This window comes from Schistocerca cancellata, chromosome 6, assembly GCF_023864275.1.
Source record: "Schistocerca cancellata isolate TAMUIC-IGC-003103 chromosome 6, iqSchCanc2.1, whole genome shotgun sequence".
Classification (NCBI taxonomy): domain Eukaryota; kingdom Metazoa; phylum Arthropoda; class Insecta; order Orthoptera; family Acrididae; genus Schistocerca; species Schistocerca cancellata.
In genome coordinates this window covers 678971461-678989639 of record NC_064631.1, presented here as the reverse complement: position 1 = coordinate 678989639, position 18179 = coordinate 678971461, and the positions used below count along the sequence as shown (strand labels likewise).

Sequence of the window (18179 nt, the reverse complement as noted above, 5' to 3'; positions counted from 1 at the left end):
TATCAGTTTAATAAGCCACAGCTGCAAAATACTAACACGAATTCTTAACAGACGAATGGAAAAACTGGTAGAAGCCGACCTTGGGGAAGATCAGTTTGGATTCCGTAGAAATGTTGGAACACGTGAGGCAATACTGACCCTACGACTTATCTTAGAAAATATATTAAGGAAAGGCAAACCTATGTTTCTAGCATTTGTAGACTTAGAGAAAGCTTTTGACAATGTTGACTGGAATACTCTCTTTTAAAATTCTGAAGGTGGCAGGGGTAAATCCAGTGAGCAAAAGGCTATTTACAATTTGCACAGAAACCAGATGGCAGTTATAAGAGTTGAGGGGCATGAAAGGGAAGCAGTGGTTGGGAAGGGAATGAGACAGGGTTGTAGCCTATCCCCAATGTTATTCAATCTTTATATTGAGCAAGCAGTAAAGGAAACAAAAGGAAAATTTAGAATAGTAATTATAATCCATGGAGAAGAAATAAAAACTTTGAGGTTCACAGATGACATTGTAATTCTGTCAGAGACAGCAATGGACGTGGAAGAGCAGTTGAACGCAATGGACAGTGTCTTGGAAGGAGGATATAAGATGAACATCAACAGAAGCAGAATGAGGATAATGGAATGCAGTCAAATTAAATCGGGTGATGCTGCGGGAATTAGGTTAGGAAATGAGACACTTAAAGTAGTAAAGGAGTTTTGCTATTTGGGGATCAAAATAACTGACGTTGGTCGAAATAGAGAGGATATAAAATATAGACTGGCAGTGGCAAGGAAAACGTTTCTGAAGAAGAGAAATTTGTTAACATCGAGTATAGATAGGTAGTCGTTTCTGAAAGTATTTGTATGGAGTGTAGCCGTGTATGGAAGTGAAATGTGGACAATAAATAGCTTAGACAAGAAGAGAATAGAAGCTTTCGAAATGTGGTGCTACAGAAGAATGTTGAAGATTAGATGGGTAGATAACATAACTAATGAGGAGGTATTGAATAGAATTGGAGAGAAGAGAAATTTGTGGCACAATTTGACTAGAAGAAGGGATCAGTTGGTAGGGCATATTCTGAGGTATCAAGGGATCACCAATTTAGTATTGGAGGGCAGTGTGGAGGGTAAAAATCGTAGAGGGAGACCAAGAGATGAATACACTAAACAGATGCAGAATGATGTAGGATGCAGTAGGTACTGGGAGATGAAGAAGCTTGCACAGGATAGAGTAGCATGGAGAGCTGCATCAAACCAGTCTCTGGACTGAAGATCACAACAACAACAACATATTTGAGGTTTTTGTAGATTTACTGTTATTTTTATATATATAGTCTTCTTATGCCCCAGACTTACTGTCTCTTTGGTTGTCATTAGATTCAAAAGTCCTGCAAGTAGCTGGACTGCAGTAGTGAAATGAAAGTTTGAAGTGCTATCTGGAAACCTATCTGGAAACCTATCTGGAAACCTGGCAATAGAACTTCTGACAAATATGTGTTGCCGGATAAGCTGTATGAAATGCACAACTCATATCATAAAGATTTTTAAATCTATGGTTAAGAGTAGCCAACTTTATTTGTCATGAATTGTGACTTTTTGATGTTGGGAAAGAGAAAATGTGGACTATTTTACTCTGGGTTTCCTCTTGTGGCTATGAGACTGAGGGTTCCTTTGTTGTAGGTTTTGACTAATAATGTCACCTCTCTTCTTGTTCTTTTAGAAAGTTTTCAGACAACTGACCACATACTTGAGCATGATCATGATGTGATGTAAAGTAAAGTAATGTTGGCTGAAGTAGTTGTATTTGACTGATTATTTTGTACTAACTCCTTGCATAGGGTTTCAGGATAACCTCTGCATAGATTTCATTTCTGTTTCTCAAAGAATAGCCACATTCTCAAATTGTTACATGTTTCTATAAATCATTTTCTGTTTCTGCTTGAGTCACTCAACTACATACGGGAGATAAGACGATAAACTCAAAGACCTAAAATACTATATTTTTAAACATTGTGTCAGTTTTGTGAGACACTGATTACTTTATGCATTACTGTATAATGTAATCAATGCTGATCATAGCATTAATAATAATTCTGTCATTTTGTTTTGATCTCATATGTGGCAGTTATAGTAGGGGAAACATGCAGATATTACTAAGAAATTCTGTATGAGTGATAAGAAAAAAAGATTATATTGTCTTACACTGATACAGGATGGGATTGAAACTAGTGACAGCAAAATTATAATGCTTTAATAATGGCAGTGAGTACTGATTCCATGAGAGGGCTCGAGGAGAAATAAGTGCCATATTTGGAGGATCACTGCCAAATGTATGAAGAGTGTACATTAATGATGTCATTGAGGAGTACACAGAAACTCACTAGTTGTATAGTGCGTTACAATTTTCAATCAATTCCTTAGGTCAATCATTCAGACATAGTGATTTTAGTGTAAAACCACAGTTTAAGAGAAGTGGATCAGTGATCTCATCATGAGGACTCCATAAGCACTTCCGACTGTGGTGAAAGCTTCTTATTCCTAATCGAAATACTGTTTCCTTTGTTGGTTTTGGGTGTGGTGATTGTTGGGTCAGTACTAAAACAAAATGCAACATCATACCATCAAATGAGGTTTCACATTGGTTGAGATACAGGACAGCAGTTCAGATTCCCATATGAGCATCCAGTTTTAGGTTTTCTGTGATTTCCCTAAATTGCTTAAGATAAATATTCAGATAGTTCCTTTGAAAGGGACAGCAAGTTTCCTTCACAAGTTGAAGCTTTTGCTCCATCCCTAATGCGTCCAGTGAAAGCGTGCTTTGTGCTAAGTGTGAGAAAAATGTTAAAAATAAGGACTCCAGTGTTTTGTGTGGACAGTGGTGTGGAAAATCATTTCACACGGAATATGTGGGGCTCACCAAAAGTGAAGATCGCATTCTAAAGTGCTCAAAAGGTCGCTTAAAATACGTTTGTGACAACTGCGAAGTGAGGTTAGCTGCCGAAATCTCAGAAGACATCAATACAGCGAAACATGAACAAATCTTGTACTCTAAGCAGCAATGTAGTGTTGATCTAGTTGCATCAGTGAGTAATCTCACGCAAATTGTGAAAAAACTTACCAGTGATAACAAACAAATAAAAGAAAAACTAGACACTGTGATTGGCACAAACTCTAAGTTAGAAATATTGGTACCACGAAGTGAAGAAGCATCTCAATCATCGAGAAACACAGCAAGACAGTGTGCAGAGGATGTAGAAAACAACATGCCATGTATTATAGCCAGAAATAAAGAGTTAAACATCCCTAATCTGAGGCATAGTTCAAATACAGGTCTGGAGTGTGTCAGAGAAGCAGCACCTACCACCATCACCAATCACAACAGCAGCAAAAAACCTGCAAATTCATCAAGTGGTAATTTTCCAACGAGAAATAATGTTGAAGAGTCAAACATTTTTAGAGTGTCAATGAGTGTGTCAGTGAAACTCAACCCCACATTAAAAACAAACCAAATACAGGCGTAAACCATCTGATGGATGAAAACTCTTCGGAAGGCATCAATACAGACTGGCAAGAAGTGAAAAACAAGTGAGGAGGCAGAAGAAATTCGACTTTAGCGAAACAAGAAAATGAACTGGCCAAAACCACTGAAGACAAAGAAAAAGAAAACAAAACATCTTACAAGACTGTGCTACAAAATGAAAATCTGGTGAACTGTGTTTGAGGCCCACGATACAAGCGTTTGTGAATGCCAGTACTTTATTTATTTATTTATTTATTTATTATTTGTCCCATGGATCAAATCAGTACAATGGCTTGTACAACTGATATGGGATAAGTCAATACAAATATACAGTTTACAGGAGTCTAAAATAGTAAAAAAGAATACAGAGGAAAGATTATTTTACATTACCTACAAAATTATGTTACTTAAAGTTACAGCTTTACAGAGAATTGTTACATGATGTGACAAAACTGACTTAACAACATTCAGCTTTGATACTTTATCATGCACTAAGACAATTTTGATTCCAAATATTCCTGGATGGTATAAAAGCATTCTTTTATTAAAAGAGATTTCACTGTCTGTTTGAATTTATTTATTTCTTGGATTTCTTGTATAAAAGTTGGAAGATGATTATATAATTTTATTCCCATGCACTTGACACCATCACTGTACAGTTTTGTTGAGTGGGGAAGTATTCTTAGAGAGGTTTTTGATCTTGTGTCATAATCGTGGTAGTCCATATTTTTGCTAATTTTGTTGATACTTTTTTTGGTAAAGAATAATAATTCTAGTATGTATTGGCATGGGAGGGGCAAAATATTTAGTTTCTTAAATAATGGTTTACTAGTGTCTCTTTGTTTTTTGAACATAATTGTTCTGACTACCTTCTTTTGCAGTTTGAATATCTTAATTGATTCAGAATTTTGGCCCCAGAAGATGATTCCATAGTTAAGTACGGAGTGAAAGAGTGCATGGTACATTGTGGTTAGGGTACTTGGGGTACTTGTGTTAGTGACGTTCCTTATTGATCTAATCATGAAGCATACTTTACTAAGTTTTGTGCTGGTATCGTCAATGTGCCTTTTCCATGTGAGCGTATCAGTAATAGTGACCCCCAAAAATTTTATTTCATTTTCAAGTTTAACATTATTTTTTCCAGTGATATAGTTGGTAGTAATGGATTTCTGTTTTGGGCAGTGTGAAAGGTTATTCCAATTGTCTTTTTTGCATTAATCAGCGGCCTATTACTTTGAAGTCATCGACTTATTTGATCTGTGGTTCTATCTATATTTGATTGGAGAATTTGTTCGGGCGCAGATATGAGTATAGAGGTGTCGTCAGCAAATAAAAGGGTTTTTGTGTTTGGTAGGCTGTGAGGAAGGTCATTTATGTAAAGTAAGAACAGCAAAGGGCCCAGGACGGAGCCTTGGGGAACGCCTTGCTTTATGGTATGTATGGAGGAATGTACAGTGCTAGCTGTACCTGAGAGCTTAGTTTCATTTAATTCGACATACTGCTGTCGATCTTCCAGATAGATTTTAAACCAGTCATAGGCATTTCCTCTTATTCCATAGGAATGCATCTTTTGCAGAAGTATACTATGATTAACCATGTCGAATGCCTTTGTTAGATCTAGGAAGATACCTATGGCTGGGAGTTTTTTGTCCACAAGCTCCAGTGCATGATCTAGAAATTCTTGTATTGCATCTGTTGTAGCTTTCTTACTTTGGAAGCTGAACTGAGCAGGTGACAGGATATTTTCTTTGTCTAGAAAGGACATGATTCTGGTGGCCATTATATATTCAAATACTTTACTAAAAGTTGAAAGCAGTGCAATGGGTCGATAATTACTGGGATCCTCTTTGCTTCCTTTTTTGTGGACAGGTATAATTTTTGCAATTTTGAGCATACCAGGAAATGTACCATTCAGGAATGAGAAGTTTATTATGTGAGCGAGGGGTTTACTGATAGAGTTACTGTAATTATGAAGGAGGAAGCATGGGATTTGATCTTGTCCAGCAGATGACTTTTTTTTAATTTTGCTATGAAGTGTCTTTTCTATTTCAATTTCAGATGTAGGCCTTAGAAATAGTGTCTCAGAGCATAAGTTTGGTTCTAGTTGTAAGGGACAGCTATTTTTAAGATGGTTAGCCAGGTTTTCTACTGTTTCTGTAAAGTAGTTATTGAATTCCTCTGCTGTTTCTTTCCCACTGGAGACTAATTTTCCATTTATTTTTAAGCTAATATCACTTTGTAGCTGTTTTCCTCTATTAGTATTCATATTAATAAGTTGCCACATGCTTTTGCTCTTATTTGATGACAATTTGAGGTAGTTATCATTCTGTAGCTTTTTGGCTGCATTTACTACGTTCTTTAATATCTTTTTATATAGAGTAAAGTATGACTTAAATGCTTCACTACTGCCTAGTTTGGATTTGCTCATGTAAAAAAGTTCTCTTTTTCTTTGTGATGATCTAATGATTCCTGGGGTGATCCAGCTGGAGAGTTTTCTATCTTTGGTGATACATTTTGTTTGTAAGGGAAAGTGGCAATTAAAATAATAACAGAAAATATCCAAGAATGCTTCATATTTGCTGTCTACTGTTTGAGCCTCGTATACATTTTGCCAGTTTTCATTTTGTATATCAAAGAGGAAAGTATGCATGTGGGTTTTATTGAAGTTTCTCCTCTGTACAGTGATTTTATTGTGTTCGTGACTGTTATTTTGCAACCAGACCTGCATAATTAATGCATTGTGGTCTGAAAATCCTAGTTTGACGGAGGATACAGTACAATTTATATTGCTTGCTACTTGATCCAGACAAGTGGTACTGTGATTTGTTATCCTGGTTGGAGTGTTAACCATTAGGTCTAGGTTGTAGCTGTTCATAAAATTTTTAATGCTTAGATGGCTGGAGTTTTCTGAGAGAAAATCTATATTATAGTCACCACATATTAGAACACTATATGATTTTCTTTTACTTAGATTTTCTACTACTGGTGCTAGATTTTTGTAGAAAGTCCCTATGTTACCAGAGGGTGACCTGTAAAGTGCCATTATATAAACATTTAGATCTGTAAGCTCTACACCTGACAGTTCTATATCTTTTTCAATACTATACGAATTGCAAATATCAAGAGGTGTAGCAGTAATGTTGTCTTTTACAAATATGCAACTGCCTCCACCTTTGTAAGATGTTCTTGAGAAGTGACCCACGAGTTTAAAATTCGGTATCACAACACTTTCTATTTCAAAAGACCTCAAGAAATGTTCATTAATACATAATATCTGTGTATCTGACAGTTCACTTGCACTTGATAACAAAATTTCTAATTCATTAAGTTTGGTTTTGAGCCCTTGTACATTATGGATGTATACTTTTAGATCAAGAATTTTTTTGTTTAATTTTTTTAGTACTAAAAACAGAAACAGAGCCATAATAGGTATTGGCGATGAAAAAGGAATGCTGTATGGTGACAAAAAAGCCTGGTTCCACCTGATCAAACTAAGAGGTAGCACCACAGCTGAAACTGTTACTAACTTCTTACAGAACGCTTTCAAAAATCACAACAGTTTTACAGTTGAAAAACTGGAAATAAAGGGAATAAATAATAGCTTCAAAATTGGTGTTGATTTTGACCTAAAAGATAAAATAATTAACAACAGTATATGGTAGAAAAACATTGTGATAAAACGTTTTTTATTCCGGAGGATGCCCAGTGCACCAGTGCGATAAACTCCCAAGACCAAGAACATTCCAGTGAAAAAGGAAATGATATAATTGAAGAAAATGCTGTCTTACTTGTTGTTGTTGTTGTGGTCTTCAGTCCTGAGACTGGTTTGATGCAGCTCTCCATGCTACTCTATCCTGTGCAAGCTTCTTCATCTCCCAGTATCTACTGCAACCTACATCCTTCTGAATCTGCTTAGTGTATTCATCTCTTGGTCTCCCTCTACGATTTTTACCCTCCACACTGCCCTCCAATGCTAAATTTGTGATCCCTTGATGCCTCAAAACATGTCCTACCAACCGATCCCTTCTTCTAGTCAAGTTGTGCCACAAACTTCTCTTCTCCCCAATCCTATTCAATACCTCCTCATTAGTTACGTGATCTACCCACCTTATCTTCAGCATTCTTCTGTAGCACCACATTTCGAAAGCTTCTATTCTCTTCTTGTCCAAACTAGTTATCGTCCATGTTTCACTTCCATACATGGCTACACTCCATACAAATACTTTCAGAAACGACTTCCTGACACTTAAATCTATACTCGATGTTAACAAATTCCTCTTCTTGAGAAACGCTTTCCTTGCCATTGCCAGTCTACATTTTATATCCTCTCTACTTCGACCATCATCGGTTATTTTACTCCCTAAATAGCAAAACTCCTTTACTACTTTAAGTGTCTCATTTCCTAATCTAATTCCCTCAGCATCACCCGACTTAATTTGACTACATTCCATTATCCTCGTTTTGCTTTTGTTGATGTTCATCTTATATCCTCCTTTCAAGACACTGTCCATTCCGTTCAACTGCTCTTCCAAGTCCTTTGCTGTCTCTGACAGAATTACAATGTCATCGGCGAACCTCAAAGTTTTTACTTCTTCTCCATGAATTTTAATACCTACTCCGAATTTTTCTTTTGTTTCCTTTACTGCTTGCTCAATATACAGATTGAATAACATCGGGGAGAGGCTACAACCCTGTCTTACTCCTTTCCCAACCACTGCTTCCCTTTCATGCCCCTCGACTCTTATAACTGCCATCTGATTTCTGTACAAACTGTAAATAGCCTTTTGCTCCCTGTATTTTACCCCTCCCACCTTAAGAATTTGAAAGAGAGTATTCCAGTTAACATTGTCAAAAGCTTTCTCTAAGTCTACAAATGCTAGAAACGTAGGTTTGCCTTTTCTTAATCTTTCTTCTAAGATAAGTCGTAAGGTCAGTATTGCCTCACGTGTTCCAACATTTCTACGGAATCCAAACTGATCTTCCCCGAGGTCGGCTTCTACCAGTTTTTCCATTCGTCTGTAAAGAATTCGCGTTAGTATTTTGCAGCTGTGACTTATTAAACTGATAGTTCGGTAATTTTCACATCTGTCAACACCTGCTTTCTTTGGGATTGGAATTATTATATTCTTCTTGAAGTCTGAGGGTATTTCGCCTGTCTCATACATCGTGCTCACCAGATGGTAGAGTTTTGTCATGACTGGCTCTCCCGAGGCCATCAGTAGTTCAAATGGAATGTTGTCTACTCCCGGGGCCTTGTTTCGACTCAGGTCTTTCAGTGCTCTGTCAAACTCTTCACGCAGTAACTTATCTCCCATTTCGTCTTCATCTACATCCTCTTCCATTTCCATAATATTGTCCTCAAGTACATCGCCCTTGTATAAACCCTCTATATACTCCTTCCACCTTTCTGCCTTCCCTTCTTTGCTTAGAACTGGGTTGCCATCTGAGCTCTTGATATTCATACAAGTGGGTCTCTTCTCTCCAAAGGTATCTTTAATTTTCCTGTAGGCAGTATCTATCTTACCCCTAGTGAGACAAGCCTCTACATCCTTACATTTGTCCTCTAGCCATCCCTGCTTAGCCATTTTGCACTTCCTGTCGATTTCATTTTTGAGACGTTTGTATTCCTTTTTGCCTGCTTCATTTACTGCATTTTTATATTTTCTCCTTTCATCAATTAAATTCAATATTTCTTCTGTTACCCAAGGATTTCTACTAGCCCTCGTCTTTTTACCTACTTGATCCTCTGCTGCCTTCACTACTTCATCCCTCAGAACTACCCATTCTTCTTCTACTGTATTTCTTTCCCCCATTCCTGTCAATTTTTCCCTTATGCTCTCCCTGAAACTCTCTACAACCTCTGAAAATTTAAAAAGGGAAATGGATAGGTTAAAGTTAGATATTGTGGGAATTAGTGAAGTTCGGTGGCAGGAGGAACAAGACTTTTGGTCAGGTGATTACAGGGTTATAAATACAAAATCAAATAGGGGTAATGCAGGAGTAGGTTTAATAATGAATAAAAAAATAGGAGTGCGGGTTAGCTACTACAAACAGCATAGTGAACGCATTATTGTGGCCAAGATAGACACAAAGCCCATGCCTGTTACAGTAGTACAAGTTTATATGCCAACTACCTCTGCAGATGATGAAGAAATAGATGAAATGTATGACGAGATAAAAGAAATTATTCAGGTACTGAAGGGAGACGAAAATTTAATAGTCATGGGTGACTGGAATTCGTCAGTAGGAAAAGGGAGAGAAGGAAACATAGTAGGTGAATATGGATTGGGGGGAAGGAATGAAAGAGGAAGCCGCCTTGTAGAATTTTGCACAGAGCATAACTTAATCATAGCCAACACGTGGTTCAAGAATCATAAAAGAAGGTTGTATACATGGAAGAATCCTGGAGATACTAAAAGGTATCAGATAGATTATATAATGGTAAGACAGAGATTTAGGAACCAGGTTTTAAATTGTAAGACATTTCCTGGGGCAGATGTGGATTCTGACCACAATCTATTGGTTATGAACTGCAGATTGAAACTGAAGGAACTGCAAAAAGGTGGGAATTTAAGGAGATGGGACCTGGATAAACTGAAACTGTCTTACTTATAGCGAGTGTAAATGTGAAGTGCCTCAGAACTAAACTTGATACATTATCCCTGTTTGTTGACGAAGTGAGACCTGATGTATTATGTATATGTGAACACTGGCTAGCCCAACCAGAAACAGAATACAACAGAAACATTGAATATTTAGAAATGGTGAATGCATGGTGTAGAGAAACTATTATCCATGTTGTGTGGCTGTGTATGTAAATAGTAAACTGCCAATAAAATTGATGTAAGTAAATTTTGTATAGATCTAGACCTAGAACAAGCAGCTATGGGCTATTCTTAGGAAACTTTCTGCCAATAAGAGGAACTATTTGTCTTGACACAATTGTGACACTTACTACAGAGTAAGTGTGATGGACCTTATACTAGCAGGTCACCATGCAGTAACCATGAAGTTATGGACAAACTCAATAAGTACTCAACAAATTCCCAGCTGGCATTCAAATTATGTATTCAGAAATAGAGTTATTACAAAGAAAGCTTAGATGATTTCAAAACTACAGTGTCTTCTGTAGATTGGCACCAAATAATTGATGAATTGCCATCAAACTTTGCATTCGATCACATGTTCCAGACTCTTAAAGTGAAATTTGATGAACATTTTCCATTAAAACCCAAAAGATATTCAAATGCTAAATCAAAATGTAGACAAAAAATTAACAAAGTAAAGAGGTGGTATACTCCTAGACTAGACAAAATAAAATGTACTGTCCAAATACTATATGACAAGGTGAAAGCTGCCAAAGATATGGATATTAAGGATAGACTGTACTCTAGTTATTTACAGATCAAAAGGATCTACAGAAAGGAAGAAGAAAAAGCAAAGAAGGAAAGCAATGCCAGATTTATTGAAGAAGCTCACAATCCTTCTAAAGCAGCATGGGATTTGGTTAATGAGCACAGGAAAAAGCCCACCTATTGCTCTAATTCTTGCAGGCCAGATGAGTTTAATGACTATTTTATAAAAATAGTGGGAAACAGTAGATGAAATTCCTGACTTTGGAATAGATCCTGCAGCTGCTGTGAAATTTGAGAATAAATGCAGCATGGTAATGTGGAAGAGAGTGTATCCAAAAGAAATAATAAAAATTGTAAAAAGCTACAAATCTTCACAGAGCCTTGATATCTATGGCATGTCCTATACTATGTTAAAAACTATAAACAGTGAAATTGCATAGTAGTAATAAATAAAAGCCTCTGCACAGGGGAATTTCCAGGCTTCCTGAGAGTAGCACACACAGTGCCTGTTTACAAAAAAGGCAGTCCACATGAAGTGTCGAGCTACAGGCCCATATCTATAATACCAGTACTAGCGAAGGTGATGGAGTTGATAATGAAAGAACAACTATTAAGTTACTTTAAAGGAAATAGTCTCTATTATGATGCGCAACATGGCTTTCGGAAGGGCAGGTCAACAACAGCAGCTGTACTTGACTTAGTTACAAACATAAGTCAGGGTTTTGAAGACAAAGAGTCTATAGCACCAGTACTCTGTGACCTTAGTAAGGCATTTGACTGCATCCCACATAAGGCCCTGCCCAGAAAGCTAAAAACATATGGTATACGGGGATCTGTCCTGCAAACTCTTGAATTCTACCTGAGAAGCAGATGACAGATTGTCTCCGTGCAAGGAGTTGATTCAGGTGAGAAGAAGCTACAGCTTGGTGTGGCACAGGGATCAGTAATAGGGCCCTTGCTGTTCCTTATCTTCGTAAATGACATAGGCTCCAATGGGCACACCTTGCAGTTTGCGGATGATACAACCTTGTTCTCAAAAGGAGAGAATGTTGTACAGGCAGTCCAACAAGCAGAAGTCTTGTTCAGTGAAGCTAAGGCCTGGTTTATCATGAACAAAATGAAAATTAATGAAGAAAAAACACACATAGGATGATATACAGCCTCAGCAATACTGGAGCACTGGGTAACGCAGCAGATGTTAAACTTCTGGGCTTTCTCATTGATACCAAATTAACCTGGCAAGAGCATACCAAACATGTATGTTCCAAACTTTCACAGGTCCTGTACCTCTTGAGGAAACTGAAAAGTATAGTACCAGAACAGCTAACTGTGTACTATGCAATGTTCCACAGCCACATCATTTATGGGCTGTTGTTTTGGGGCCATTCGCAGGCTGCAAGAATGTGCTTTTACTGCTAAAGAAAGCAATGAGGATCATTACTTCAAGCAAAAAAACAGACCACTGTAAACCAATTTTCACCAGGTTAGGCGTTCTGACTGTTTACAGCCAGTATATATTGAACTGCCTTTTCCGCATAAAGAGAAACCATGATATCTACAGAAAGAGAAGTGAAGTTCACAAATACAGCACTCGCAACAAAGACAGTATCAACATGCCAAGGTGTCGATTAGTAAAGACACAAAACAGCTTCCCAATGGTTGCCCTAAAATTGTTTAATGCTCTATCTGATGACATTCAGTCTTTACCATGGGAGCAGTTTAAAACTACTATTTTGTGTAAGTTAAAAGAGCAACCCTTCTACAATATTGAAGAATTCTTCTCTAGTAATAGCATAATGTTTACTTGAGCTGCAGCTCAGTTCCATGACTCCAAAAGCAACCATTATATTTAATTTAATTATATACTTATATCTATTTTATTGTTGTGATATTATTGTAATTTAATTTATAACTTAAATATGTCTTCTGGTATTAAATTACTATCATAGTAGAGTTGTATTAATGTATTTTGATAATGTTGTATCTTGATGCTGTCAGTCCAGCTGTGGCTGGTGAATGACATAGAATTGGTAATAATAATGACCTTGTCATCATCAGGAAGTTAAAACCATAATCTTTGTTCTCCAACATCATAGTGTTTGAATGACTGAAAATATTTATGTGTAAAGTTCCTGCATCAAGCAGTCTCCCAGGTGTTCCACAAGGAAACTTGCTTCTCTCCTTGGGATTGCCAACTGCATTGTTAGAAGAATGTTGTAACAAAATTTTGGGGTACCTTGGCACAAAATTAATGCAGTGCAAGAACAAAGCAAGAGGGACTGGAAAACATGTCAGATCTTTCTTCAAGAAATTCCAAAATACTTGCCTTATGCAGCTGTTGTATTGTTTAGCCACATTTTCGTATGTATGTCAAACTGTAACTTTCTTTTGCGCTTTTGCCAAATTTGGATTGTGCAGGTAGAATGATCATGGTTTCTCTAGTATCAGTCACCTTTTAATATGATCCACCATACAAAAAATTAGTGGCTGTCAGTGTATGCAGGAACTACCTGAAAGTCTTAGGAAAGAGTTGGTCAGCCAGCAGGCTGCCTTTGTGGAAAAAATAGATGTCTCCAGGAAGCTCCATAATATTATCAGGGATAACTCTCTTTTGCAAGTGTCTGATGTGTTATTGTCAAAGACTGATTGTAAGCCGGGACAATACAGAACTTTCTTCCACACAAGTGACTTATAGGTTGGTGTGTCCCCTATGTTCTCTCATATTTTTTTCTGCACTAATTGTGAAATGCACTGTGCTCAAATCTTGCACTTGGGCACCCCTCTCTGCTTGGCATCCCAAACAAATGCTACTAATTGTGGTAAATGCTGTACAGGAATCTTAACAGCTGTGGCGCCTCTGACAACCCTGTCAGCGTAGTGACCCAAGCGGCAGCTTCTATCGCTTGAGCCTTAAACTATACCCGAGTGCAAGTATATAATGCTGTTAAATATTGACCAGCCTTTATCTAGGAGGTACAGTTAGTTCAAGATAGATCTACCACCATCTTTTTCCTCTTCTCCTCCTTCACATTTATGTATTTATTTCTTGATTTTATCCATGATATATGTTTGCCTTGTATTTTGTGTAACAACATTTACTGCACTGTTTATTTTGTGTTATCTTCTATTCTGTTGTCGCCCACCTTAACCTAGTCTGCACTCCATTCTGTATTCTTATATGCTTCCTTTGTCAGCTGCTCTGCTGTGGTTTTGAACTTCACAGGTTTTTAAAAGTAGTCCACTGCTGCCATTTTAAAACTGATTTCCCTCTCATTCTGCTTTTCTGTGTGTACCCTGACAAAAGGGATTGAGTGACTTTCTTGCTGACTGATTCTATCATCTTTTCCAGTCAGTCCATTCCTGTATTTTTTTAGGTCAAGAAACCCACATTTTTCAAAGCTACCAGTAGTATTTTTGGTATCTTTCTTTTTCTGTGCATATTAGTCTGTTACAGAGAATTCCTTTTATCAGTAATATGTCAATTATTGTTGGGTCCAGTTTCAAATAAAACCTTCTAGTGTAGCCTCAGAAAAAAAACATGTTTGCAATTAAATATCATGCTTGATTCTAGTGAAATTGAAGTCTGTTTGAGACCTTATTGAGTAATGTAATTATCAGAGACTAGTTTATCAGTGAAAACTACCATGGTAATACGACGTGTTTGTGATGACTATATGTGCTTGCTCATAAACTAGTGACCTCTCTGTCTTGATGTAGTGTGCAGTTGGAGATAAAGTTGATGAAATTATTATTTACTGTGTGCTGATGACCTGGAAGTTGTCAGGTGATGGAATGCAAACTCTGAGCGTGGAGTACATGGAAATGAATAGGTGTATGGAAGTAGAATAAACAGAAGTGAGTAAAGACCATTTTAAGTACATAGAGGTGAATGATGGATATGTGTACACACGTGAAACACATTAGAAAATTTAACCAACATTCAAGGTTTCGTTCTTATGAATCTGTTGTGTGTGTTTATGTGCTACCTATCATTTGGAAATGGAATGTTGCTTTTGCACATTTTTGTTTGTTGTTTCTTTTGTAGAATTTCCATTACCATAAAGTAGCAGAATATATTTGTATTTCACAGGGTGTAATATTGTGAACAGTCTAGCTCTTATAAGAGAGGAATTTGTTAGCCAAAACTTAAATTCATAACCTGCTTTGCAGTTGAATTTGTAGTGCAACATCTTTTAGTATAAATGGATCAGTTATTAATATAGTTTTTTTTTTCAGCATGTGCATGTTCATGTAATTCCAAGAAGGCCTGGGGATTTTAAGGAAAATGATGAAATATATCGTGAGCTGGAAAAGCATGACAAAGAAGAAACTGGATGGAGAAGTGAATCCGAAATGGCAAATGAAGCCGCAGCTTTGAGGAGACATTTTTCACCTTCCTAGTTAGTTTGTTTTGACTGTGTATATGTCTAGATGGTCACTGCTGTTTTAATAACCTGTTGTGTATATTAATGTATCTTAAACGAGAGAGATAGTAAAATAATCTTTACTGATCCTGTATGTCATAAAATCAACTTTTATCTATGACTACTTATCAACACGCAAGTCGCTGAAGTGGCATCAGCTCGAAAGACTTGCACCAGGCAACCGGCCCACGCGACGGGAGGCTCTAGTCATATGATGTTTCATTTCATCTGTTTATTTACACAATCCAGATGATTTATCCGTTAGTGGGATACTGTCAACAGTTGATATAAAATTCCAAATGCTCCATCCAGTAGCAGTATCTTATCAAAGTTTTGTAATCACTTTCGATGCAAAGGTACTGCAGTCTTTAACTCATGACATGCTTGTCGGTTTCATAAGGTTTTCTTGAGGAGATGGCTAATTTATTCATAAAACTGAAACAGAACAAATTGTTCTATTAATGATTAAATTGCATTAAGCCTTCACTACTTCACATTAAGCAGCAATTCTCTAACTGAAGTTTGTAAGCAGATGTTATATTTGCTCCGAATGTTGTGAGTTACTGCAACATTAATTGTTTTGTTGATGGATAACAGGCAATGTGTCTATGTGTAAGGCATTTCCCTCCACAGAAATAAATCACCATAAAAAATACATACCGAGAACAATTACCTAAGTGAGGTGATGCAGTTAGTATGGTGCTGCCTATGTTATTATACATGTAATGCTTTCCAGTTGTGTGGGATGTGTTGCTTAATGACCTAGCTGATTATACAGTTTGTAAGGGGTATAAGTGCAGATATTTTGATATGTGATACCTTAACACATTGATTGCCATTATATAGTTGGCATACCAACCCCTTGGGGCCATTTACTTTTTTTTTTTTTAATATCCTGCTTTAGTTTGCTCCAAGTAAACTTGTTAAGTGCAAATAAAGTGAAAATATGGCATTTTAGTTCCTTTTATAATTTTTTTTGTGTGAGTTACGTATTATTCACATGGCCCCAGAGTAAAGGTACCAGGCATGTCATTTTATGTCGCTAATAATTTTAGGTTTGTACTCCTGTCAGTTTTTCATTCTACTGCATTATTTGTGTACACTTCCATTATTGCTTCCCTGCATTGTTGCTACAGTCTTTATTCAGTGTTGTTTGTTCTGTAACAGAGTGATATTGTGGCAGGAGAAAATGTCTCGTAGAATTTATGAAGATGAACAAAGGCATGTGCAGTAGCTTTTAGATGAAGTTATGGGCATAAGTGATGCAGATTCAGTGTATTTATTTGGTGGTAGCTCAGACGAATTTTTACCAGAGGAGACCGGAAGCAAAACTGGAAGTTCTGATGATAGAAACGCATCAGCGAAGGTGGGAAGAAGAGTTATATGTCCATACTCAGTCAAAGAACCAGACTTCACAGCGGTAAAAACTAGGCAGCAAAGCACCTCTAACTGTGTTAGTGCCATAACTACTGCAGTTGATTCTGGTTCAATTGAAGTAAAGTGTAATATCAGAAAGTTCTGAAGATGAAGATGGCACACTTAGCACAAATTCTAATGAGATTGTCTGGGGGCCAGTTACAGGCAGAAATATGAAAAACTTTACATTTATTCATTCCATTTCTGGTGTAAATGCTTCTGTTGCACCAACTCTCAAAGGCAAGACACCATACGATTTTCCAAATGTTTTGTAACTGATGAAATTTTAGAATACGTGACTCAACAAACTAATTTGTACGCAAAACAAGTCTTAGGAAGTTATTCAGTAACTGTTAATTCACGACTGAAAAAGTGGACTGATGCCAGCAAAACTCAAATTGAACAATTTTTAGGATTTTTGTAATGGATGTCACTAAATGTAAAACCAAGGATTCCAAATTATTGGTCAAGAAATATGCTCTATCACAACAATGTAAAAATATGTTATGTCATGCAATCGTTTGAAATGGTTTTATGTATGTGGCATTTTTCCGATAACAACCAGTGCCCACTGGGAAACCACTTATTCAAAATTCAACCTCTTATTGATAAATTATTGCAGAGATTTAAATGTGCAGTTGTGCTGGAGAAAAGTTTGCATTGAAGAAACACTTGTGCCATTTTGAGGAAGACTAAGTTTCATTCAGTATATAAAGAGTAAGTGGCATAAATTCGGGATTAAATTGTTCAAACTTTGTCTGAAGGGTTGCTACACATGGAATATGAAACTATACTGTGGGAAGAATGCGAATCCTGGTGTTCCTCTTGCCACTTCTGTTGTTATGAGCCTTATGAGTGGATTACTAAATGAGGGCAGAATCTTATATACAGACAATTTTTACACAAGTGTTCATCTAGCACACCAGTTTCTTGAACAGTCAACACATTCAGTTGGTACTCTAAGATCAAACAGAAAACTAAATCCTCAAGATGTTGTACAGGCAGAACTGAAGAAGGGGCAACACAAAGCAAAGGAAAGTACCACAGATGTAGTAGTACTGAAATGGAAAGATAAGAGGGATGTTCTGATGCTGAGTACTGTTCATGGAGAAGAAGAAGCAGAAGTTCAAACCAGGAATGGCACAAAGAAAAAACCAGCAATGATAATTGACTATAATCAGTCAAAGTCTTATTGATCTTACTGACCAAATGAACTTGTACTCACATTGTCTAAGGCGAGGTGTGAAATAGTACAGGAGCTTGCAATTGAATTGTTGACAAGGTCAGCAATGGTAAATGCTCATGTGATTTACCGATACATCAATAACAAGAAGATCTCTGTCACAGAATTCAAAGAGGAAGCGACTTTGAGACTACTCCATACAGAAGATGCTGATGAGCCTGAGACATCTCTCACCAAAGCCACTGCGTTACCTGCAGATTATCCACTTGTGAACATGGGAGCAGCCGGACATAGGTGTACAG

General features: G+C 37.0%; 1 protein-coding gene across 1 annotated transcript in view; it reads left to right on the top strand.

The window, feature by feature from the left end:
- Positions 1-15382, top strand: part of LOC126191025 (nitrilase and fragile histidine triad fusion protein NitFhit) — a 70800-nt gene extending 55418 nt beyond the window's left edge. The window contains exon 7 of the mRNA XM_049931724.1: positions 15091-15382. Within this exon, the coding sequence (XP_049787681.1) occupies positions 15091-15255 (165 nt within the window). The 3' untranslated portion in view covers positions 15256-15382. The remainder of the gene's footprint in view (positions 1-15090) is intronic.
- Positions 15383-18179: the final 2797 nt, after the last annotated feature.